Consider the following 25,636-nt stretch of genomic DNA (forward strand, 5'->3'; position numbering starts at 1 on the left):
TTTTGAGGGGGCTATATGATCACATTCTCACAGTAGATGATAAATATGTAGGTGAAGATCTGGAGTTAGCATGGCAAGGTCAGTGCAGCTTTAGTAGCGCCTATCTCCTTATAGAAAACCCCCTCATGGTTAGCATGAATTTTCAAAACATATTTTTCAATATTGTCAAAATGGTTTCATCAGGACAGTCACTTGTAGGGCTACACTAGGACTCCTCATGATGTCAACAATTAGGCTAATCCTCTCTCTCTGCTCTTACAACTTTATCTGTCCACATGTGATACCAGAACGATGACGGTCCAGATGTCCGAGCCGGATCGGGGGATATTTTATTAGTCCACGCCACAGAAACGGACCGCAAAGGTAATTTATGACTTCCATAGTACACCCCCCACCGTGTAGAAGCACGGTGACTAGGAAAAACTCCCTAGAAAGGCCAAAACCTAGGAAGAAACCTAGAGAGGAACCAGGCTATGTGGGGTGGCCAGTCCTCTTCTGGCTGTGCCGGGTGGAGATTATAACAGAACATGGCGAAGATGTTCAAATGTTCAGAAATGACCAGCATGGTCCAATAATAATGAGGCAGAACAGTTGAAACTGGAGCAGCAGCACGGCCAGGTGGACTGGGGACAGCAAGGAGTCATCATGTCAGGTAGTCCTGAGGCATGGTCCTAGGGCTCAGGTCCTCCGAGAGAGAGAAAAAAAGAGAGAAAGAGAGAATTAGAGAGAGCACACTTAAATTCACACAAGACACCGAATAGGACAGGAGAAGTACTACAGACATAACAAACTGAGCCCCCCGACACATAAACTACAGCAGCATAAATACTGGAGGCTGAGACGGGAGGGGTCAGGAGACACTGTGGCCCCACCCGAGGACACCCCCGGACAGGGCCAAACAGGAAGGATATAACCCCACCCACTTTGCCAAAGCACAGCCCCCACACCACTAGAGGGATATCTTCACCCACCAACTTACCATCCCGAGACAAGTGGCCCCAGTAAGCCAGTGACTCAGCCCCTGTAATAGGGTTAGAGGCAGAGAATCCCAGTGGAAAGAGGGGCCAGGCACAAAGGGCGGTTTGTTGCTCCAGAGCCTTTCCGTTCACCTTCTCACTCCTGGGCCAGACTACACTCAATCACATGACCACTGAAAAGATGAGTCTTCAGTAAAGACTTAAAGGTAGAGCCCGAGTGTGCGTCTCTTACATGGGTAGGCAGACCATTCCATTAAAATGGAGCTCTATAGGAGAAAGCCCTGCCTCCAGCTGTTTGCTTAGAAATTCTAGGGATAATTAGGAGGCCTGCGTCTTGTGACCGTAGCGTACATGTAGGTATGTACGGCAGGACCAAATCAGAGAGATAGGTAGGAGCAAGCCCATGTAATGCTTTGTAGGTTAGCAGTAAAACCTTGAAATCAGCCCTTGCCTTGACAGGAAGCCAGTGTAGGGACGCTAGCACTGGAGTAATATGATCAAATTTTTTGGTTCTAGTCAGGATTCTAGCAGCCGTATTTAGCACTAACTGAAGTTTATTTAGTGCTTTATCCGGGTAGCCGGAAAGTAGAGCATTGCAGTAGTCTAACCTAGAAGTGACAAAAGCATGGATTAATTTTTCTGCATCAATTTTGGACAGAAAGTTTCAGATTTTTGCAATGTTACGAATATGGAAAAAAGCTGTCCTTGAAATGGTCTTGATATGTTCTTCAGAAGAGAGATCATGGTCCAGAGTAACGCAGAGGTCCTTCATAGTTTTATTTGAGACGACTGTACAACCATTAAGATTAATTGTCAGATTCAACAGAAGATCTCGTTGTTTCTTGGGACCTAGAACAAGCATCTCTGTTTCGTCCAAGTTTAAAAGTAGAAAGTTTGCAGCCATCCACTTCCTTATGTCTGAAACACATGCTTCTAGCGAGGGCAATTTTGGGGCTTCACCATGTTTCATTGAAATGTACAGATGTGTGTCATCCACATAGCAGTGAAAGTTAACATTATGTTTTCGAATGACATCCCCAAGAGGTAAAATATATAGTGAAAACAATAGTGGTCCTACAACGGAACCTGGAGGAACACCGAAACTTACAGTTGATTTGTCAGAGGAGAAACCATTCACAGAGACAAACTGATATCTTTCCGACAGATAAGATCTAAACCAGGCCAGAACTTGTCCGTGTAGACCAATTTGGGTTTCCAATCTCTCCAAAAGAATGTGGTGATCGATGGTATCAAAAGCAGCACTAAGGTCTAGGAGCACGAGGACAGATGCAGAGCCTCGGTCTGATGCCATTAAAAGGTAATTTACCACCTTCACAAGTGCGCAGTCTCAGTGCTATGATGGGGTCTAAAACCAGACTGAAGCATTTCGTATACATTGACAGACAGTGTGCGCTGTTCTGTGAAGTGAGTAGCACACAGCGTTATACTAGATCTTCAGTTTCTTGGCAATTTCTCACATGGAATAGCCTTCATATCTCAGAACAAGAATAGTCTGACGAGTTTCAGAAGAAAGTTATTTGTTTATTTTTGAGCCTGTTATCGAACCCACAAATGCTGATGCTCCAGATACTCAATTAGTCTAAAGAAGGCCAGTTCTATTGCTATTCTATTTTCTATTCTATCTTTAATCAGAACAACAGTTTTCAGCTGTGCTAACATAATTGCAAAAGGGTTTTCTAATGATCAATTAGCCTTTTAAATGACAAACTTGGATTAGCTAACACAAGGTGCCATTGGAACACAGGAGTGATGATTGCTGATAATGGGCCTCTGTTCGCCTATGTAGATATTCCATAAAAAAATCTGCTGTTTCCAGCTACAATAGTAATTTACAACATTAACAATGTCTACACTGTAGTTCTGATCAATTTGATGTTATTTTAATGGACAAAAAAAGTGCTTTTCTTTCCAAAGCAAGGACATTTTTAAGTGACCCCAAACTTTTGAATGGTAGTGTAAATAATTCATGTATAGTCCAGAAATGGATGTAGCAACTAAGGATTCTAGCTTTTACTAGTACTGCTTTTCTATAATACACCCAGACTTTCCTTCCTTCCAAATAGAGCTCTGGGGAAGTGAGAGGATATTCAGTAATCTCCTTTGTGGTCTTCTTTTCCAGATCTTGTCTTGTACTGTGAGGCTTTCCTGACGACGTACAGAACGTTCATAACCCCAGAGGACCTTATCAAAAAGCTGCACTCCAGATATCCTTTCCATGCTTCACTTCTCACATGTGGACCCAAAGAGTTTCCTCCAACAAAGCCTGCTTGGTTGAGACAATGGGGAATGGGTAGCAAAATCCCTACCACATCACTCCCCTAGTCATATACACTCTGAATACTGTAAGATGTGTAATATACTTTGACTATTTGTTTGTTTTCCTTAACACCTCAACACATACACCAGGTTTTGTCACTGCCCAGATACCTTCAAGAAGAAAGTCAGCAAAAACACCTTCTTTGTTCTTGTCCGTGTGGTGGACGAGCTGTGGTGAGGTCTCTAGCCTGCCATTTGACCAGAAGTCTAGCTATCAAAAACAAGCAATCTGCAAAGAAAAGTTTGTCCTTCAATGACTGTGCAACAATGACGATTCTTATTCACTATTCCTTTGGTCTGTTCCTGGTAAAAGGGGGAGGGGTTAACCAGTCATGATTACAGAAACGCAAACTCGTCACGTTTTGGCTATTTTCACTGTAGACCCGAAGAAGAAAAAAATTTGGGCGGGGTGTCTGTTTCTCATATCAAAATAAATGACAGAGCACAGAATGCATTCCTACATGTCCTACAAAGAGAATATCAATCAGAGTTCAGAGCAGGATGTCAGATACATCCAATATCAATGTGTGACAGCTGTGATCAGCCAGCCGCATCCCCTACCAGCCAATAGCCTGCTCGGTTGTCTGCTCTTTTTGCGCATATCCATCAGTTTTCAAATGTAATTTAGCCATGATGGCAAGCTGGTGTGTGCAGAGAGTGATAGGACTTCTGTTACATTTGTTTAATTATTGGAGCAGCTCGCAGCGCAAGTAAACACCTCCTCGGGTCTTTTTCCACCTCCACCACCCTCTCTCATACCCTTCTCTCATCTCTCCATCCCCTCGGCTGTGTGTGTGTGTGTGTCAGTCTGGTGGAGATGACGGAGGACATCCTGATGCAGCTGATGGACTTGGTGTTCAGGCTGGTGTGTAACGGTGAGCTGAGCCTGGCCCGCGTCCTCCGCACAAACATCCTGGACAAGGTGGAGCAGAGGAAGCTACTGCGCTACACCTACTCGCTCAAACCACTGGCCGCAAGAGGTGTCGCCGCCAGGTAGGTCCGCCCGCAATTAGTGGATGAGGATACTGTGACAGCTAAAACGTCACGTCCCTTGTCTCGGTATAATGGATCAATAATGATTGTATTGCAATGTATTTTGTATTGTTTCAGAGAATGTTACCGCTTGCAGAGACATTTAGAAATGTTCTGCTCCGTGACAGTGAAGGATTTCCTTGTTGTGTTCTGAACATCAATGTATCACAGTGTCTAGTTCTATCTTGGGCCATATTCACTTTCTTCTCATTTCCTCCCCCCCATTTTCTGTGTGAAACTTTAGACCTGGGACCCTGCACGACTTCCGAAGTCATGAGATCGCCGACCAGCTAACTCTCCTGGATGCAGAGCTCTTCTACAAAATTGAGGTAGCTCATCCAAGCATGTCTTTCTCCTCCTCCTGTGTATGCTGCCCCTCTGCCTAAAAAGTAGTTATTTGTGTGTCTCTCTCTCTGGACAGATCCCTGAGGTGTTGCTTTGGGCTAAGGAGCAGAACGAGGAGAAGAGTGCCAACCTCACACAGTTCACAGAGCACTTTAACAACATGTCCTACTGGTAAGCCTGCACCTCACATCTTCTCTTAGTCACCACGCTGCTTCTCTTGTTCACTGCAGAACTTCAGTTCACTGCCCTCTCTCCGAGAGGAAAGCAGCCAGGTCTGGAGAACATGTGATGAAACTGATGCATCTCTCCCCCTTCGTGTCTCCCTCAGGGTACGCTCCATAATCATTCTGCAAGAGAAAGCCCAGGACCGAGAAAAGCTCCTCCTCAAATTTATTAAAATAATGAAGGTATGCCTTTTGAAATGTGGATACTTGAGCAAACAGTTGTTTTGGGCGTGTTTGTTGAAAAAGCAACAAATTCTCAGGTGCATTTTAAGATGGTCTCCCTCCACTCTCTTGCAGCACTTACGGAAGCTAAATAATTTCAACTCATATTTGGCAATATTATCTGCCTTGGATTCAGCTCCCATCCGAAGACTGGAGTGGCAGAAAACAACCTCAGAGGTGAGATAGACTGTGGTCTAATCAATGTCCAAAGATTGCTCTGAAACATCAATTTATTGTAAAAAAAAAAAAAAAAAAAAAAAAAGTGTCATCCTCACAGCAGTTCTTTTTACCTTTATTTAACTAGGCAAGTCAGTTAAGAACAGGTTAAATGCCTGTTCAGGGGCAGAATGACAGATTTGTAACTTGTCAGCTCAGGGATTTGAACTTGTAACCTTCCGGTTACTAGTCCAACGATCTAACCACTAGGTTACCCTGCCGCCCAGTTACTGTAAGGTAGCTCTAATATGAACTCTCTCTACACGTGTTGGTGTTTGATGTTAACATGGACGACTGTCACTGTTCTCTTTACAGGGCCTAGAGGAATACTGCACGTTAATAGACAGTTCCTCGTCGTTCCGGGTCTACCGAGCGGCACTGGCAGACGTGGAGCCCCCATGTATACCATATCTGTAAGTCAACCTGCTGGTTTTAAGTGTATGCACTTTGCTGTTCTGTAAGTCAACCTGCTGGTTTAAAGTGTATGCACTTTGCTGTTCTGTAAGTCAACCTGCTGGTTTAAAGTGTATGCACTTTGCTGTTCTGTAAGTCAACCTGCTGGTTTAAAGTGTATGCACTTTGCTGTTCTGTAAGTCAACCTGCTGGTTTAAAGTGTATGCACTTTGCTGTTCTGTAAGTCAACCTGCTGGTTTAAAGTGTATGCACTTTGCTGTTCTGTAAGTCAACCTGCTGGTTTAAAGTGTATGCACTTTGCTGTTCTGTAAGTCAACCTGCTGGTTTAAAGGGTATGCACTTTGCTGTTCTGTAAGTCAACCTGCTGGTTTAAAGTGTATGCACTTTGCTGTTCTGTAAGTCAACTTGCTGGGTTAAAGTGTATGCATTTTGCTGTTCTGTAAGTCAACCTGCTGGGTTAAAGTGTATGCACTTTGCTGTTCTGTAAGTCAACTTGCTGGCTTAAAGTGTATGCACTTTGCTGTTCTGTAAGTCAACCTGCTGGTTTAAAGTGTATGCACTTTGCTGTTCTGTAAGTCAACTTGCTGGGTTAAAGTGTATGCACTTTGCTGTTCTGTAAGTCAACTTGCTGGTTTAAAGTGTATGCACTTTGCTGTTCTGTAAGTCAACCTGCTGGGTTAAAGTGTATGCACTTTGCTGTTCTGTAAGTCAACTTGCTGGGTTAAAGTGTATACACTTCGCTGTCACAAGTGATGCAAATGGATTTGCACGTCTACCATTTGTATTGCTTACTTTGCATTTCTCGTCTTTACTGTTTCTTGTTTTTTTCCTCACTCGACACACAGGGGTCTTATCCTCCAGGACTTGACCTTTGTCCATCTGGGCAACCCTGATCAAATCAACGGGAAGGTCAACTTCTCCAAGCGCTGGCAGCAGTTCAACATCCTGGACAGCATGAGGCGCTTCCAGCAGGTGTATGTATACAGTGGTCAATCTGGCTGTCGCTCTCATACAGCTTTATGTTCAACGCACTTTTCTTTCACGTAACAATTTGTTAAATCATTGGCCTATCTTGGAATTTTATATTTTCCATTAACTTTTACCACCTTTGCAATGTTTAGATGGTGTTTTCCTCTCTCCCAGGCATTATGATCTGAAACACAACGACGATATTGTCTCCTTCTTCAACGACTTCAGCGACCACCTGGCAGAGGAGGCTCTGTGGGAGTTGTCTTTGAAGATCAAACCTCGGAACATTACGCGGCGCAAAACAGAGCGCGAAGAAAAGACATAGGAACATGTCCCACTGTATTGGGCCTTGGGTCAAACTCTTCTTGATTACAAGAGACTACAAACGAGAACTGTGAAGGCAGCTAAAAGACTGGGATGTTTTTTTGTTAGTAGTTTACAGGACCTCTCCGACTTAGGATTCTCTGTTGTGGATTGCACTGGGTCTCAGTCCGTGTGTGAGTAAAGCCAGTGAGATAGACACTGTGCACAGCACAAAGTGTTGGGAGGCTCGCAAAAAGATTCCTCATGTTCAACTTTGTCGCCAACCTCATCCACCCAATGCCATATTATGGGTATAGTCCAAGCATTTCAGGATCTCACAACCAGAGACATTGTCCTGACTAAAAGCATATCATACTGATGTGTGCCATGGGAAACACCACTCAGTTTAGGCTTCTTTTTTTATATGGGACACCAGCCCTTTTTTTGATGACACAAACTGGGATACCATAACGCCTGACATGGCAGAGAACTGCTGTTGGTGGTGCAGAACTTTGAGGGAAATACCTCAAATCACCCGGGTCTGCTTCAAGACTACTGGTGGTAAAGATATTACTGATGCACACAAGACTGAATTTTGTAGTTCAAGGAAGTGTTGTATGATACTGTCTGACTGATGCAATGCAGTTTTCCTTTTGTTCTTTAAAAGGATATTTCAGAAATGGGGAGAAGTGATATGAAGTTTATATACAGTACCAGTCAAAAGTTTGGACACACCTACTCATTCAAGTGTTTTTATTTGTACTATTTTCTACATTGTAGAATAATAGTTGATATCAAAACGATGAAATAACAAAAAAAAATGTTTTACCTTTATTTAACTAGGCAAGTCAGTTAAGAAGAAATTCTTATTTACAATGACTGCCTACCCCGGCCAACCCCGGGCGATGCTCCCAATCACGGCCGGATGTGATACAGCCTGGATTCAAACCAGGGACTGTAGTGATGCCTCTTGCACTGAGATGCAGTGCCTTAGACTGCTGTGCCACTCAGATCCCACATACTGTATGAAATCATGTAGTAACCAAAAAAGTGTTAAACATGTCAAAATATATTTTATATTTGAGATTTATCACAGTAGTGACCCTTTGCCTTGATGATAGCTTTGTACACTCTTGGCATGCCTTAAAAGTTAATGTGTGTAATTTCTTTCCTTAATGCATTTGAGCCAATCAGTTGTGTTGTGACAAGGTAGGGGTGGTATACAGAAAATAGCCATATTTGGAAAAAGACCAGGTCTATATTATGGCAAGAACAGCTCAAATAAACAAAGAGAAACGACAGTCCATTACTTTAAGACATGAAGGTCGGTCAATCTGGAAAATGGCAAGAACGTTTCTTCAAGTGCAGTTGTAAAAAACCATCAAGCACTATGATGAAACTGGCTCTCATGAGGACTGTCACAGGAAAAGAACACCCAGAGTTACCTCTGCTGCAAAGGATAAGTTCATTAGAGTTAACTGCACCTCAGTTTGCAGCCCAAATAAATGATTCACAGAGTTCAAGTAAGAACACATCTCAACATCAACGGTTCAGAGGAGACTGCGTGAATCAGGCCTTCATGGTCAAATTGCTGAAAAGAAACCACTTCTTAAGGACACCAATAATAAGAAGAGACTTGCTTGGGCCAAGAAACACGAGCAATGGTGGAAATACCTCCTTTGGTCTGATGAGTCCAAATCTGAGATTTTTGGTTCCAACCGACTTGTCTTTGTGAGATGCAGAGTAGGTGAACGGATGGTCTCTGCGGTTCCCACCGTGAAGCATGGAGGAGGTGTGATGGTGCTTTGCTGGTGACACTGTCAGTGATTTATTTAGAATTCAAGGCACACTTAACCAGCATGGCTACCACAGCATTCTGCAGTGATACGCCATCCCATCTGGTTTGCGGTTAGTGGGACTATCATTTGTTTTTCAACAGGATAATGACCCAAAACACCTCCAGGCAGTCTACAGGCTATTTTACCAAGAAGGAGAGTGATGGAGTGCTGCATCAGATGACCTAGCCTCCACAATCACCTGGCCTCAACCCAATTAAGATGGTTTGGGTTGGAATGAGTTGGAAAAGCAGCCAACAAGTGCTCAGCACATGTGGGAACATATGTGCAAAGCCGTCAAAGGCAAAGAGTAGTTACTTTGAAGAATCTCAAATATAGAATATTTTGATTTGTTTAACACTTTTTGGGTTACTACATTATTCCATGTGTTATTTCATAGTTTTGATGTCTTGTTCTACAATGTACAAAATAGTCAAAATAAAGAAAATCCCTTGAATGAGGTGTCCAAACATTTGACTGGTGCACTTAAAAATCGAACAAACACCTCACGAGTGGCGCAGAGGTCTAAGGCACTGCATCGCAATGCTTGAGGCGTCACTACAGACCCGGGTTCGATCCCAGGCTGTGTCACAACCAGCTGTGACCAGGAGTCCCATATGGCGGCATGCAGTTGGCCCAGCGTCGTCCGGGTTAGGGGAGGGTTTAGCCGGGAGGGGCTTTACTTGTCTCATCGCGCTCTAGCAACTCCTTGTGGCGGGCCGGGTGCCTGCAGTCTGATTTCGGTCATCAGTTTCCTCGACACATTGGTGCAGCTGGCTTCCGGGTTAAGCGGGCGGGTGTTAAGAAGCGCAGTTTGGCGGGTCATGTTTCGGAGGACACATGACCTGACCTTCGCCTCTCCTGAGCCCGTTGGAGAGTTGCAGTAATGAGACAACATTGCAATTGAATATCACAAAATTGAGGAGAAAAAGGGGATAAATAGAATATAAAATAAAACATTAATGAACAAAATGGTGATGTGATTTGTGTCAAGGGATCTATACATAGCAGTGAACATTACAGCAATCATAAGTGGACCTTAGGCAAGCATGTCCATATCAAGTCTCTCTCAAAGACTGAGGGACACCTCAATGCCAAATGACGCAAATACATTACATTACAAATACAAGATGGTACATTATCCCTTGACAGAATCAATCCTACCAGACCACAGATCCCTGTGCAAGTAAATAAAACCTGCAGTATTTCTACATGTTGTGTGTGCATTATTTATTCCTCTCTGCCATAGTCATCCCGTGCAGTGTGCAAATAGATGGCATCAAGTAAGCATAGAATGAATAGAGGGTCAATGGAGGTTTTCCTGATGAATAAAACATGTCTAATTGCAATCATGCCTGAAATATGTCAGTCAGAAGCTCAGTCAGAACATACTTGAAAAATCTGTCCCGCGCCATTGGACAATTTTCTCCCCATTTTATTGAAGAAGTGAACCTTTTGAGTCTCAAATTGATTGCAGTACCAGAGTTGAGGGCGCAAAGTCAGTGCACCGATGTATTCCAGTGTAACCACAGGAGATTCCCTAAAAACACACCACTTTGATACAGCTACAACCGGACGTGACTTTTTCGCAGCAAGTTAGAACTTAAGCAGCAGGTTTGGATAATTAGGTTAGGGTTAGTGTCTAACCGTCTACAAAGTCACTTCCAGTCGTAGCTGTATCAAAGTGCCATTTTTAGGAAGTCCCGGCAGCAGGGCTGTCCATCCGTGAGACCATAAATCAGTAGTCGACTTGAGGGTAGACTCTAATTGTCTAAACTTGGGGAGATTCTCATTTGGGCAAAAGACCATCCTCTCCTCAACGACTTAGTCCTCTCCTCCTTGACCTGGAAACCGATAAGTGGTCGAGTAGTGTCAATTAGTTAGTAGGCGACCGGAAGAGTGTCCTCACCTTCTCCCACCGAGGAAGCACAAGGCCTTTTCTCATTTGGGAAAAAGTCTGTCCTCCGTAACCCGGAAACCGATAAGTGGTCGAGGAGATGTCAATTCATTAGTAGGCAAATGGAATACTTCCTCCCCTTCTCGATAACCATCGGTCATCGAGGATATTCATGTGTATCCTGAGTCCTCCACAGAAGTGGTTTAAAATGTGCCACACACCCTCTGAATTAGCTTTTGTTTTGGTCGGAGGAAAGCATGCACACATTTTAAAACAATATGCTACTTATAGTTTTATCTATAAAATGTATGGCAAAACTAACTTGTGTTTTTATGACTGCACATTTATTCAGGGTTCTACCACTGTAAACGTAATTTGAGTTGAATTATTTCATACAAGCGCATTGTCCACATTCAGTCTCCTCTCCTTGATTGCCTTTTACAAATGGAGGCGAGAGGGGACGGAGGAGAGCGGACGCAGGAGTTGAGCAAATCAAATTGAGAAAAGGCATAGTGCTGTCTGGGATCTTTGTGTCGTCCCTACCCTTCCCTCATAAATAAGTACTACTCAACACTACTATACAAAACCTTCTGGTTTTACTACATGATTGCTTTTGAGATGTGTATAAACCACTGCTACTTAAGTCGTTTTAGGGATATCTGTACTTTACTATTAATATTTTTAACTACATTCACTCAATATATTTTCCCTAAATTATGTCAGTGTTGGAGTGTGTCCCTGACTATCCGTAAAAAAAAATATTTGTGTGATCTGGTTTTCCAAATATGGAATTTAAAATGATTTATACTTTTCCTTTTGATAGTTAAGTATGGTTCAAATTAAATACTTTTACTCAAGTATAGCAGTTGGGTACTTTATCCACCACTGACCAGTAGTGATTTACACTACCGTTCAAAAGTTTGGGGTCACTTAGAAATGTCCTTGTTTTTGAAAGAAAAGCAAATTTTTTGTCCATTAAAATAACATCAAATAGATTTTTTATGGACTATCTACACAGGAGTGATGATTGCTGATTATGGCCTGTGTTCCAATAGCACATTGTGTTAGCCAATCCAAGTTTAGCATTTTAAAAGGCTAATTGATCATTAGAAAACCCTTTTGCAATTGTTAGCACAGCTGAAAACTGTTTTGCTGATTAAAGAAGCTAAAATAAATTGCCTTCTTTAGACTAGTTGATTATCTGGAGCATCAGCATTTGTGGGTTTGATTACAGGCTCAAAATGGCCAGAAACAAAGGACTTTCTTCTGAAACTCATCAGGCTATTCCATGTGAGAAATTGCCAAGAAACTGAAGATCTGGTACAACACTGTGTTCTACTCCCTTCACAGAACAGCACAAACTGGTGCTAACCAAAATAGAAAGAGTGGGAGGCCCCGGTGCACAACTGAGGAAGAGGACAAGTACATTAGTGTCTAGTTTGAGAAACAGATGCCCCACAAGTCCTCAACTGGTAGCTTCATTAAATAGTACCTGCAAAACACCAGTCTCAATGTCAACAGTGAAGATGCGACTCTGGGATGCTGGCCTTCTAGGCAGAGTTCCTCTGTCCAGTGCCTGTTCTTTTGCCCATCTTAATCTTTACTTTTTCTTTGCAACTGCCAAGTGCACATTTTATTAACTCAAGTTTCTAACTAGTTATATCAAACAAGAAATAAGATTATGCAAATATATTTATTTTATTAAATTCATTTGAGGCCTTGTCTTCATTCAGCTTTGACATGTATCTTGGTCCTGTTTCTTGTTGCAATCACATTTCTCCACCATGTACCCTTTTAGAAAATAAAGACAAGTACAAGAGACAACCAACTAGAAGCCATTATCAACCATCTGCCAGTAGAGGTCACATAAGACAACACAGAAAAACATTTGATAAACAATGCTAATCTTACCAACAATGGCCTCCAGTCTTCTTATTTGGAGGGCCTCCTTGGCAACAGGTAAACAAAATAGGAAGTAGAATGGGTAAGTATACCAATATGAACATACTGTACATGTGCATACAAACATACTTATTAGCTAGCAAACAGAAAACAGAGGCTACATAGCTACATTTCAATAGGTCCGTGCTATCTGGGGTCCTTGGGACATCCCTACCTCATTAATGTTGACATAATGGGTAAGGGTTAGGGTAGGGATGTCCCAAGGATCCTGAAATAGCACTGTACCTTCTTGGTTACCTTAACTTTTTCAAAAAGGAGTGAGATGACACAGGAGTTGAGCAAATCCAAATGAGAATCTCCCATGGAAATTCAGGCTAAGGTTTAGTGATGGTTTGAATGGTCAAAGATGGAAAAAGTACCCAATTGTCATACTTGAGTAAAAGTAATGATGAAATAATAAGTAAACAATTATTCAAGTAAAAGTTAGTCACCAAGTAAAATACTACTTGAGTAAAATAAAAAAAAAACTGGTTTTACTATGAATCAAATTCCTTATAACCAGTTGAATGATATGTCAACATTTAGATTTCTCCCTAAATAGACATACCAAAACATAATTATTTTTCATGATGGCCATAAACAATAACTGGTCATGTTGCATAGTTTAAGAAAGGTCTTGAACATTGTTGTATACATTGCTGAGGTGTACTCACTTCTGAGGACTCAATCTCAAATATTATGAAAAATTATTTTTTATTTCCTATTCCCCCAAAAATTGAGCTTGAAATGACAGAAATTATTTTAATATAGTAACACCTTTCCCCTTTAATCATTTATTTTATGGTTTTAACATACTTAGTGACAGTACAATTTTGGAACTATTTCATATAACTTAGAGCAGAGAATTGTCTACTAAAATGTCCTCCAAGAGGCAGACACCATTAAAATGTGTGCAGACTCGTTACAACTTCAACTTTAAGCAAGAAGTCCTTTTGTCCGTCTGTGACCAAGAGAAAGTGGTCTTGCTCCAATTCTGTTAAATGATTGTCATTTTTTAATGTTGTGAGAGCTCAATCTGGCAGACAATATCACAGCGAGATGAAACCACAACTGTTGGATTCGCTAGACGGTTTATTTATGTAACCTTTATTTGAAAAAGGCAAGTCAGTTAAGAACAAATTCGTATTTACAATGACGGCCTATCCCGGCCAAACCCTAACCCAGACGACGCTGAGCCAATTGTGCGCCGCCCTATGGGACTCCCAATCACGGCCGGTTGTGATGACAGCCCTTTTAAATACTGCCTCCCAGGCTGGGCTCTGGCTAGGCCAGAAAGTCTGACATCACTCCCTATGCAAATGTAGAGGTAAGCAAACCGGACGGCACAATTATTAAAACATTTTTACATTTAAAGGACAGCGAATGGTATACTCCAACACAGACGCCATTTTGATCAGAAGCATTAGGGATGGCCACGTGTTCTCTTGATAAGTCCATGAATTGCACCATTTTGCTGTTTTGCTTCAGAATTCTAAATGTAACAAGTACTTTTAGGTGTCAGAGGAAATGAATGGGAGTAAAAAGTACATATTTTCTTTAGGAATGTAGAGCAGTAAAAGTTGTCAAAAACATAAATACTAAGTAAAGTAAGTAAAGTGCACCATTCTTCAACAGTATGAGGTATGTTGAGTATCTTTGCTCCCGTTTGATGGATGTGGTGGGGTGTGCCATGATCATATTGCTATTTACAGTGTGGAAAAAGTACCCAATTATCATACTTGATAGAAAGTCACCCAGTACAAATCTACTTGAGTGAAAGTCAAAGTATTTGGTTTTAAATATACTAAAGTATTAAAAATAAAAGTATAAATCATTTCAAAGTCCTTATTTTAAGCAAAACAGACAGCAATATTTATTTATTTATGGCTAGCCAGGGCCACACTCAAACATAATTTACAAATGTAGCATGTGTTTAGTGAGTCTGCCAGATCAGAAGCAGTAGGGATGACCAGGGATTTTCTCTTGATAAATGTGTGAATTGGTAAATGTTCCTGTCCTGCTAAGCGTTCAAAATGTAAAGATTACTTTTGGGTGTCAGGGAACATGTATGGAACAGAAAGTACATTATTTTCTTTACAAAAGTAGTGGAGTAAATCTAAAAGTTGTCAAAAAATATAAAAAGTAGTACTTCAAAGTATTTTTACTTTATAAAAATCCATCATCCATGCATGATATGGATTTTAGTTTTCATGCCCAGTCAAATAAACAAAATCAATTGTTTATTTAAATGTTTCAAAGAATATTCCTAACATAAAGATAAAAAGAGATACCTACTTTAGAAAAGAAGAGGAGAATCTTTAAGTGTCAACTTTATTTCTCATCTCCCAAAACTAATCTCTCCTTAACCATTGAGGTTCTGCCTTCATTTTCCACATCATTTTGATATGCCAAGTGAGTCCAAGTAAAAGCTAACATTTTATATACGTTTTTATGCTGGAGTCAAAATCAAACGTCCAAATGTAGTGGAGGTGATTTTTGATTCCCACCAGTTTCCCCAAGGTCAGTAGGACAGACATCAAATAATGCAGTGAATTGATGAGTTCAAGTAGCATCTACAGAGGACTGCAGTCAAATATCCTGTATGTCAAACTAATGAGCAGGGACTCCTGTTGCAAAACAATCCTCAAATTTCTCTCTGTTAGACAACTGTGGGCATCATGCAATATTCTCAGAGATTAATCATTAATTTATTCAGACCCCCACAAGAACTGTGTCTCCATTTGGAAGTTGAAACATGTACCTCTCAATCTTCTGTCTGATGCCCACACACGGTACAGTCATGTTTTGTGCATTCTCTCCATGCATCCTCTTAGGGTTTCATTTGTTTTGAAGCATGAATCCCAAATCACTGCATTTACATATTTTCTCCAGTGTGTATTCTCCTGTGACTGTTTAATACACTTGCATCCCTAGCATTTTCTTCAGACAGGACACATAAACCCTGCGTGAGTTGGAAACCAGTGGTGAAAGATTTGCTACTATTTTAGCAGTAATGTGGTTTCTTCCCCTCTGTGACTCCTCATAAGCGATTTTATTATATGCTTATTCAGATTGGATTGCTGAGTGAAACATTTGTCACAATCCTGTCAGCGAAATTATTTATCACCTGTATGAATCCTCATATGCACTTTCAGATGACTTCTTTCAGTAAAATGTTTGATACAAAGATGACAAGGATGTGGTTTGTCTCCTGTGTGGCTCTTCATATGAGATTTCAGATTTCCCTTTTGAGAAAAAAAAATAGCAATGCGATTTCTCCCGTGTGGCTCCTCATGTGCTGTGTCATGTGTGTACTCCTAGTGAATGCTTTGCCACAATCATGGCAGCAATACAGATTCTCCCCCGTGTGGCTCCTCACATGTTGTGTCATGTGTGAATGCTTTGCCACAATCATGGCAGCAATATGGCTTCTCCCCTGTATGACTCCTCATATGCCGTGTCATGCAATCCCTTCGAGTGAATGCTCTGCCACAATCATGGCAGCAATACGGCTTCTCCCCTGTGTGGCTCCTCATATGCCGTTTCATATAATCACTTCGGGTGAATGCTTTGCCACAATCTTGACAGCAATATGGCTTCTCCCCTGTGTGGATCCTCATATGCCGTTTCAGAACTCCACCTCGAGCAAAACATTTTCCACAATCCTGACAGCGATGCAATTTCTCCTCTAGGTAGCTCCTCATATGGGTAATTTGTTTAGAGTTGGACCTGATAGGTGATTTCAGATGGGACACCACAGATTTCCTGCCCTGAGAGCTGATAAGGGAGCTTTGTACTTTTTCTGTCCGCATCCTTTTTGATTTCCGCGGCTTCAAAGCTGACAGAGGTCCTTCACTCTCATTCCAGTCAATAACTTCACTATTTTCACTCTGAGCTGTAGAACAGGCTGGATTTACTGCAGTGATGGGCTTATAGTCACTGGCTAGTTCTGATGAGTCCTCTTCCCCAGGTTCTGTTTTGATCTGTTTAGTGGAGGGGTCTCGGTCTTTGTATTCTTTACTTCGGGTTATGCTCAGATGTGAGGACTCGTCATACTCACTTTTCACACTGAAAGGAATGAATACAGAGTCTTTATCATTCTTCAGCTCTTGAAATGGCTCTTCTCCATGGCTGGTCATACGTTCCTCCTGTTCCTCTTTAATCTGTGTGGGTTTTGAGTCCCGCTCCAGACCGAGGCTACATTCTTGTTCACAATGGTTCTGCTCAAGGTAAACCTCCTCTTCAGAGACTGTGGTTTTCTGGAGATCTGAAGGGAAGGAGAAAGAATGTATTTGAAATAAGGGTTTCTGTAAACCTGGCAATATTTCAGGTGCAGCGAACAACTAATTTACCATTAGAATGCACATGAAAAGCTTTGTATGCCTATTTGGACCATTCAATGTAAATTCTTCAATATCTACCTTCATATGTATGTTACTCATTTGCAACGCTCATGGAATTACTGATGTAACGGAATGATCCCAAGGTTTATGTACACATCCACCCTCTAAACCACCTTAATCAAAGTTTTTCAACTGGTCGCTCAGAACAGCATTGTTTCCGTTTAATGAGACGTTGCATGTTGTGCCCCGTTTAGCCGCAATTAGGATATTTTCGATTAACCTTAATTTAGTGACACTTTCTTTGTTCTCAATTTGAAAGTCACCGATACTTGCTAAATTCCCATGGCTAATTGCAGGGGGAACGTTGGAATATAGAAAAGGATTTGTCATTAAATTTGTAGCGCAAATTTATTTTATTTAATAACAGCGCATTTCTAAGTCAAAACGTTCCACCTGCAAATAGCAATGGGAGCAACACCGGTGTCTTCCAAGTCAAGGATGTAGAAAGTTTTGCCATGTAAAGGATAGTTAAACAGCTGACGGTGCTTTTCATTACCTAAGCCACGGGTAATCAACTACTACTTGAGAAGGTCCGGTCACACAAATTTCCAAGATGGCAAAATTCCAGATGGATATTGTCTTTAATTGGCGTAGTAACAAACCCCCACCTCGTGGCCCATGTGACGCCAAACTGTTCACACCCCTCGTTGGTGCAGAGAAGATTTAGTTAATTTCAAGCTAATTTCCTGCCATTCTACACACTTTGCCTATGTATTATGTGTGTTCATACTGTACGATACGTGAATCAACAAAATCAATGGGGGCCACCTGGGGGGAGGGGGGGTCGAGGCCCCTGGACACGAAGGGTGAGTTCATCTGCCCAGGAGTTGCTGACGAATGCCAGATATTTTACGTATCAGCTAACTGCATCATAGTTACAGTAATCTGGTGCCTGACCGACAACGCGGTCAATGACACACATCCATTGGCTGACGCATGCAACTGCAATCTGCCAATGATAACTACAAGATTTAGATAGTTGGTTAGCCCAGGGTTTCCCAAACTCGGTGCTTATTTAGTTTTAACCAGCTAATCTGCCATGACGGATATCAGAATTGGCTTCGCTAAAGTACCCAAACAAAGCCAAAGGAGAGCGATGAGCAGCGATGCCGAGCTCCAGCTAGCTACGTGTGCAGAACCTAGCCCCCCTTCCACAAGCGCCAACATTTGTATTTATTAGGCAGCAGCTACTCTTCCCGGGGTCCAGACAAATTAAGGCAGCTGTACAATTTAAAAACATTACAATACATTCACAACAGATTAAGTGTTACTACCACATACAATTGAAGTCGTAAGTTTACATCCACTTAGGTTGGAATCATTAAAGCTCGTTTTTCAACCACTCCACAAAATTCTTGTTAACAAACTATAGTTTTGGCAAGTCGGTTAGGACATCTACTTTGTGCATGACAAGTAATTTTTCCAACAATTGTTTACAGACAGATGAATTCACTGTATCACAGAATTCATTCATTTGAGTCAATTGGAGGTGTACCTGTGGATGTATTTCAAGGCCTACCTTCAAACTCAGTGCCCCTTTGCTTGACATCATGGGAAAATCAAAAGAAATCAGCCAAGACCTCAGAAAAAAATTGTCCTCCAATAATGGTATCAGTGTTGAAAAATCATAATTGGTCAACCTCTAATTCCAACCACTGCAATTTAGCTGGTACACCACTGAAATTGACATTTTAACTTCTAATTACTACCACAAAGACGATTGCCGGTCCAACCACCATCAAATGTCAACTCAATTAGCCCATGTCAGCAAAATATTTTTAGATTGGTAAATTAGTCTAGGGGCCAGCTATCTAAACTTGAGGTAATCATGATCGAATTACCTACTGGGTAACCTCCATTGGTTTTGCTAGTCACTCTCACTCAAATTAAAACCAGCAAACATCTAAAACTGCACACAAAAAAATTCACCCTATGGCAAAACAAGTAGTATTGCATTACATGAGTTTTAAAATGTCCAAATTCTCTCTCCGCCCATGGCAAGTGTAGAATTGCAGAAAACGTACTTTAATACTGCAACATTTTCTGTACCCCCCATGGCAAATTGTGTAGAATTTCAGGACATTTACTCAAAAACATCTATTTTTCTCTCCACTAAAATGTTTTGCTTGCAAGGTGGCGGGGGCCCCAAAGCAACATTTCACTTAGGGCCCCCCAAAAGGCTGGCTCTGACTGCATGTGTGGGTATGGATGTGGGTACGCAGACCCGTGAGCCACTGCAGTCCCTCATGATGAGTTCAGAGTTCAGTTTTTTGTGGCCCCCACACCCATCAAAGTTGCCCATCCCTGATTTACAACAATAGATATTCTCATTCAAGTCAACATTCTCTGATGTGTGGACCTCCAACCCTCTTTGTGTTACCATTTGAAAGTTGTTTTTAGAACATTTATCAGCCTAGACATGACACCCACCCTGTCTCAACCGATGGCAGGCTCAACACAAAAACCTTAGATCTTAAAAATGGTCTAAGCTACAACATATGCAGAAATGTATATTTGTTTGTTGATCATTTTAAAAAGGTAAAAATACATGTTATATATTTTCCAGTGATGAAGACATGGATGGCTCATGGTATGGTGGGTTATTATGCAAAATGGGTCAACTTTGGGCACCTCTCTCTCATAAATGTTTTGGCATTCAAGTCCAAAAAGTCACTTTCTGACCACTTCAACCATGGACAAATATGTATGGAAAGTTTCATTCAAATCAAAAGGGGTGCAGTCAAAAAGTGATTGAAATCAAATGGAACAATCTCAAATGGCTTGTTTGCATAAAGGCCTAATGTAGCTCTGATTGGCGTATTTTTTTAAATTAATTGTCCAAACGCACGGCCGCATTCCCACTCTATATTGCTATAGCATTTTCACAACTGCCTTAGTGTATGTAATTCCCAAACAATAAAAATTGAACACTTAGATTTGGTCATTTTCAAGTTCTCGCTTGTCAGAACATTATTTTCAAACGTTTCATTCTTCCTGGGGCGTGTACATGAGCAGATTTTATAATATTTCATGCTGCTAAAATGCTGTCAGCTCCACTTTAAATCACCGTAGAGTAAGTGTGTATTTTGCATTTGAAATTATTTTGTAATGTGATATGAAAGTAGAGGGATTTATGTTTCTAGATACGTACCGCAATTGAGAATCAATTCATGTTTTGATAGAGTATTTGACTGTTTTGGCTACCAGAACCAAGTCGCTTTTATAAAAGAATATGCAAGGTCCTTATAGGTACTAAAGGAGTAGCCTAACGTTAGGCTCCTTTAGTCCATTATTGGGCTAGGGCTCCCCCGGTCCGACGCTACTGATCAACAAGAAATAACCCATGTTTAATAGCTAAATTAACGAATTGCCAATGTTTAATGACGAGACGTAAAGTGTAACAAACCTGCTCTATGTAACTGTATCTCTGGTAGAAGGATGAAATCAAGCAGCCTCTTTACACAGTCGTTCTCCTCTTTCGATGGGGAAACATTTTCCTGGTACTCTGTTATGGTCTTTTCAACAGCTCTGAATAGTTTAGGACACGCTCTAAATCGTTCGTTGAAAATCAATCTCAACAACTCTATATTAGACATTTTCACACAATGGTTGGTAGCTATCTAGTGTGTTATTTCTTCTTCTTCTTCTTCTTTTAAGCTTAAATGACAGACTACTACAACCTTTTGGCGTATTGCCGCCACCTACTGTGCGAGGAAGTGAAGGAGATTTTATTTTTTATTTTTAACATTGCGGGAAATTGGTATGTTGTTCTTTTCCATGCGGCAGATATATTAGAGAAAGGGGAAAATAGGAATCCCTGTGGCCAATGACACCCTATCAACCTTTACTCTCTGTCTTTGTTAGTGCAAATTCAGCGCTCCGATGTTTTCCAGACTAGCCAATCACAGGAGAGTCCCTTAAAACACGCCATTCCTGACCGGAAGTGACTTTTTCGTAGCAGATTAGGATAATGAACAAACCGTAATATTTTTAAAAGCAAGTTTTTATTTTTGTATTGTACGGGTAAAAGTTCCGACTTTTATTTAATTCAATAAACTCATGCCTGTTCCACAGATACTGCGTTTTGGAAGTGTCAATGGGGAAATTATATGTGTCTTTCATTTGGTACCAATCGGTCAGCAGGTGTCGCTATTTGAAAAGGCAACAGTATTACATGATAATCTAGATAAATGGCCTCCTAAGGATAGCAACTAGGAATATATGTTTAAATTTAGGTGTTTTAGATATTTGGAGACATAAGAACTTATATAAGAAGATGTTTACATGGAGTACCCTAAGATGTATCTATTCAATACCGTATTGATTTCTGGCTGATATCTGAAGATATGGCTGACAAGATTGATACAGTCGCAATTTAACCATCGATTTTAACACACCACAAAAGGATTTCAATAAAGATAAATATGCATGGTTTGTCAACAACAACAAAATTTAGTCAAGTTTACTGAAAATGTAATCATTTCAGAGAATGAAGTATTTAAGAAGGAAGTAACAGGAATTGGAAGTTACTGGGAACTAATGAAATGTGATATAAGGCTTTTGGCTATTTCAGTGGGGAAAGAAGTTGCTTGTGCGAAAAGAATATAACATCATAAATGGAATAATGGATTATACAAAAAAATCTGATCTAACGAATCAGGAATTACTGGAGCTATCATCCATGCAAATGCAGTTTGACCATATCTATGAGAAAAAGGTCCGGGGAGCGTTTGTAAGATCAAGGCAAAAATGGATGTAAGAATGCGAGAAAAATACAAAATAGTTATTTATTTGAGAAAAAAAGGCAGGTGAAATGAATTCTGTATGTAAATGAATTATCAATAATACTCCCAATGAAAATCCTAAAGAAATCTCTCAGCATGTTGCCCAGTTTTATCAGAATCTGTATACATCAGCCCAGTTAACTTCCAATATGGATTCTTTCTTAAACAATGTAGAAAACATTGCTAAGAAGATAATGATTTCAGGGATTTTTGTGATGAGTTATCTGAAATGGAAATAAAAGATTGTATTAAAAGCCTAAGGCACTGCATCGCAATGCTTGAGGTGTCACTACAGACCTGGGTTCGAACCCAGGTTGTTGTAATAGTTTAGACTGTCCCCTCGCGCAAACCAGGGACCCTCTGCACAAATCAACAACAGTCACCCATGAAGCATCGTTACCCATCGCTCCACAAAAGCTGCGGCCCTTGCAGGGCAAGGGGAACCACTACTTCAAGGTCTCAGAGCAAGTGACGTCACCGATTGAAACGCTATTTAGCGTGCACCACCGCTAACTAGCTAGCCGTTTCACATCCGTTACACTCACCCCCCTTTTGACCTCCTCCTTTTCCGCAGCAACCAGTGATCCGGGTCAACAGCATCAATGTAACAGTACAAATTTAGACCGTCCCCTCGCCCATACCCGGGCACGAACCAGGGACCCTCTGCACACATCAACAACAGTCACCCACAAAGCATCGTTACCCATCGCTCCACAAAAGCAACGGCCCTTGCAGAGCAAGGGGAGCAACTACTTCAAGGTCTCAGAGCAAGTGACGTCACCGATTGAAACGCTATTTAACGCGAAACTGAAAGCACGAACCGAACCACTGCTTTTAATCAGGGCAAGGTGACCGGAAACATGACAGACTAAAAACAATGTAGCTATTCCCTCCCAAAACATGACGAATAAAAACAAGCTAAGCGTCAGTATAGAGACAAAGTAGAGTTGCAATTCAATGGCTCAGACACAAGAGGTATGTGGCAGGGTCTACAGTCAATCAAAAAGAAAACCAGCCCCGTCGGGGACCAGACAGACTAAACAACTTCTTTGCTCGCTTTGAGGACAATACAGTGCCACTCACTTCCGTCATCATGAAGTACTTTGAGAGACTTTGTGATGGCCACTCCAATACATTGACTTTGCTGTCCTTAAACCATTTTGACACAACTTTGGAAGTATGCTTGGGGTCATTGTCCATTTGGACGACCCATTTTCCACCAAGCTTTAACTTCTTGACTGATGTCTTGAAATGTTGCTTCAATATAGCCACAATTTTTCTCCCTCATGATCTATTTTGTGAAGTGCACCAGTCCGTCCTGCAGCAAAGCACCCACACAACATGATGCTGCTACCCCCGTGCTTCGCGGTTGGGATGGTATTCTTCAGCTTGCAAGCATCCCCATTTTTCTTCCAAACATACCGATGGTCATTATGGCCAAACAGTGCTAGTTTTGTTTCAACAGACCAGAGGACATTTCTCCAAAAAGTACTATCTTTGTCCCCATGTGCAGTTGGAAACCGTAGTCTGGCTTTTTTGGGGCGGTTTTGGAGCAGTGGCTTCTTCCTTGCTGAGCAGCCTTTCAGGTTATGTCGATATAGGACTCGTTTGTACTGTGGATTTAGATACTTTTGTACCTGTTTCCTACAGCATCTTCACAAGGTCCTTTGCTGTTGTTCTGGGATTGATTTGCACTTTTCACACCATCATCTCTAGGAGACAGAACGCGTCTCCTTCCTGAGTGGTATGATTGCGTGGTACCATGGTGTTTATACTTGCGTACTATTGTTTGTACAGATGAACGTGGTACTTTCAGGCGCTTGGAAATTGCTCCCAAGTATGAGCCAGACTTGTGGAGGTCTACAATCTTTTTTCTGAGGTCTTGGCTGATTTCTTTTGATTTTCCCATGATGTCAAGCAGAGGCAGTGAGTTTGAAGGTAGGCCTTGAAATACATCTACAGGTACGCCTCCAATTGACTCAAATTATGTCAATTAGCCAATCAGAAGCTTCTATAGCCATGACATCATTTTATGGAATTTTCCAAGCTGTTTAAAGGCATAGGCATCTTAGTGTATGTAAACTTCTTGTGATACAGTGAATAAGTGAAATAATCTGTCTGTAAACAATTGTTGGAAAAATGACCTGTGCATTTCGCTACACTCACATTAACATCTGCTAACCATGCGTACGTGACAAACACAATTTGATTTGATCAATACATAAACACAAAATATCTAGGTCAAATAGGGGAGAGGCGTTGTGCCGTGAGGTGTTGGTTTATCTGTTTTTTTAAAACCAGGTTTGCTGTTCAGGTATGACTATTTCGTCAAATTCAGCCAAACAGAATTCTGCCTCTTTGCTTCTCTCATATGCATCTGGAAACCCCCTTTCATACCAAAGCCACATCCCAGACAACGTCCTACCATGAGGCGTGCTAGTTAGCAGTCAGATGTATTCTATTATTTTTAATCTCTTCAGCATCCAGTCTTGACTCCTGCATGCCAAACTCATCTTGTGACTTGTTGGACTAATAGGCTAATAGATTGTATAACCTGGTTTCTCCATACGTTGACCATGATTGTTTTCAAGGATTAGCTCACATGACATAGCAGATTCGATTTGAACCTTCACCCTGGCCAGTCTCTAATGGCCTGCCATTGATCTAATGTCCAACAGAAAAGTGTCTGTTAAGGACTTGACTCCTTGGTAGCTAGTGTCTGCATAAACCCATTACTATATCATTTTCAGTACTATCATATCATTTTCACTACCATCAACATTTCTTTGGAATACTGTAATTACACAGTGCACTTTCTGGGGCATTTCTGTAGCTACATAGAGAAGAAAAATGCCGGAGGGTGGATGCAAAAAAAACTTAAAGGTTGTGCTGCATAATTGCGCAATCGATATGCTGATTTAGGGAGTCTTGTTTTCAGATTAGCCTTGTTAAAATCCCCAGCTTCAATGAATGCAGCCTCAGGATGTATGGATTCCAGTTTGCAAAGAGTCAAATAAAGTTCGTTCAGAGCCATCGATGTGTCTGCTTGGGGGGGAATATATACAGCTTTGATTATAATCGAAGAGAATTCTCTTGGTAGATAATGCGGTCGACATTTGATTGTGAGGAATTCTAAATCAGGTGAACAGAAGGATTTGAGTTCCTGTATGTTTCTGTGATCACACCACGTCTCGTTAGCCATAAGGCATACGCCCCCGCCCCTCTTCTTACCAGAAAGATGTTTTTTTCTGTCGGCGTGGAGAACCCCGCTGGCTGCACCGCCTCCGATAGCGTCTCTCCAGTGACCCATGTTTCCGTGAAGCAAAGAACGTTACAGTCTCTGATGTCCCTCTGGAATGCTACCCTTGCTCGGATTTCATCAACCTTGTTGTCAAGAGACTGGACATTGGCGGGAAGAATGCTAGGGAGTGGTGCACGATGTGCCCGTCTCCGGAGTCTGACCAGAAGACCGCCTCGTTTCCCTCTTTTACGGAGTCGTTTTTTTGGGTCGCCGGCTGGGATCCATTCCGTTGTCCTGGTTGAAAGGCAGAACATAGGATACGCTTCGCGAAAGTCATATTCTTGGTCGTACTGATGGTGAGTTGACGCTGATCTTATATTCAGTAGTTCTTCTCGACTGTATGTAATGAAACCTAAGATGACCTGGGGTACTAATGTAAGAAATAACACGTAAAAAAAAAAAAAAAAAAAAAACTGCATAGTTTCCTAGGAACGCG

At 41.4% G+C, this 25,636-nt stretch overlaps 2 protein-coding genes across 5 annotated transcripts in view; one reads left to right on the forward strand and one right to left on the reverse strand.

The window, feature by feature from the left end:
* The window catches only part of LOC135523785 (rap guanine nucleotide exchange factor 1-like), a 55,447-nt gene extending 45,362 nt beyond the window's left edge, over positions 1-10,085 (forward strand). For both annotated transcript variants that reach the window (XM_064950731.1, XM_064950814.1), the window contains 11 exons: positions 288-363; positions 3,118-3,202; positions 3,396-3,488; positions 4,122-4,307; positions 4,591-4,675; positions 4,768-4,862; positions 5,020-5,098; positions 5,213-5,314; positions 5,669-5,766; positions 6,613-6,741; positions 6,911-10,085. In XM_064950731.1, coding sequence (XP_064806803.1) covers positions 288-363; positions 3,118-3,202; positions 3,396-3,488; positions 4,122-4,307; positions 4,591-4,675; positions 4,768-4,862; positions 5,020-5,098; positions 5,213-5,314; positions 5,669-5,766; positions 6,613-6,741; positions 6,911-7,061 — 1,179 coding nt within the window. In that variant the 3' untranslated portion in view covers positions 7,062-10,085. The remainder of the gene's footprint in view (positions 1-287; positions 364-3,117; positions 3,203-3,395; positions 3,489-4,121; positions 4,308-4,590; positions 4,676-4,767; positions 4,863-5,019; positions 5,099-5,212; positions 5,315-5,668; positions 5,767-6,612; positions 6,742-6,910) is intronic.
* A 2,286-nt stretch (positions 10,086-12,371) lies between these two features.
* Positions 12,372-25,354, reverse strand: LOC135524165 (zinc finger protein 501-like). 3 transcript variants are annotated; one of them, XR_010452919.1, is made up of 3 exons: positions 20,522-20,761; positions 15,474-16,979; positions 12,393-12,719 (listed from the first exon to the last, which is right to left on the reverse strand). XR_010452919.1 is itself a non-coding variant. In XM_064951603.1 (2 exons), the coding sequence occupies exons 1-2, from the start codon at positions 25,207-25,209 to the stop codon at positions 16,051-16,053; spliced, it is 1,008 nt and encodes a 335-aa protein (XP_064807675.1). In that variant the 5' UTR covers positions 25,210-25,354; the 3' UTR covers positions 12,372-16,050. The 3 variants fall into 3 exon arrangements, 2 of the variants coding, with proteins under 2 accessions (XP_064807675.1, XP_064807549.1); XM_064951603.1 differs by lacking the exon at positions 20,522-20,761 and adding an exon at positions 25,131-25,354 and having other exon boundaries at positions 12,372-16,979; XM_064951477.1 differs by having other exon boundaries at positions 12,375-16,979.
* Positions 25,355-25,636: the final 282 nt, after the last annotated feature.

Source organism: Oncorhynchus masou, chromosome 1 (genome assembly GCF_036934945.1).
Source record: "Oncorhynchus masou masou isolate Uvic2021 chromosome 1, UVic_Omas_1.1, whole genome shotgun sequence".
Classification (NCBI taxonomy): Eukaryota; Metazoa; Chordata; class Actinopteri; order Salmoniformes; family Salmonidae; genus Oncorhynchus; species Oncorhynchus masou.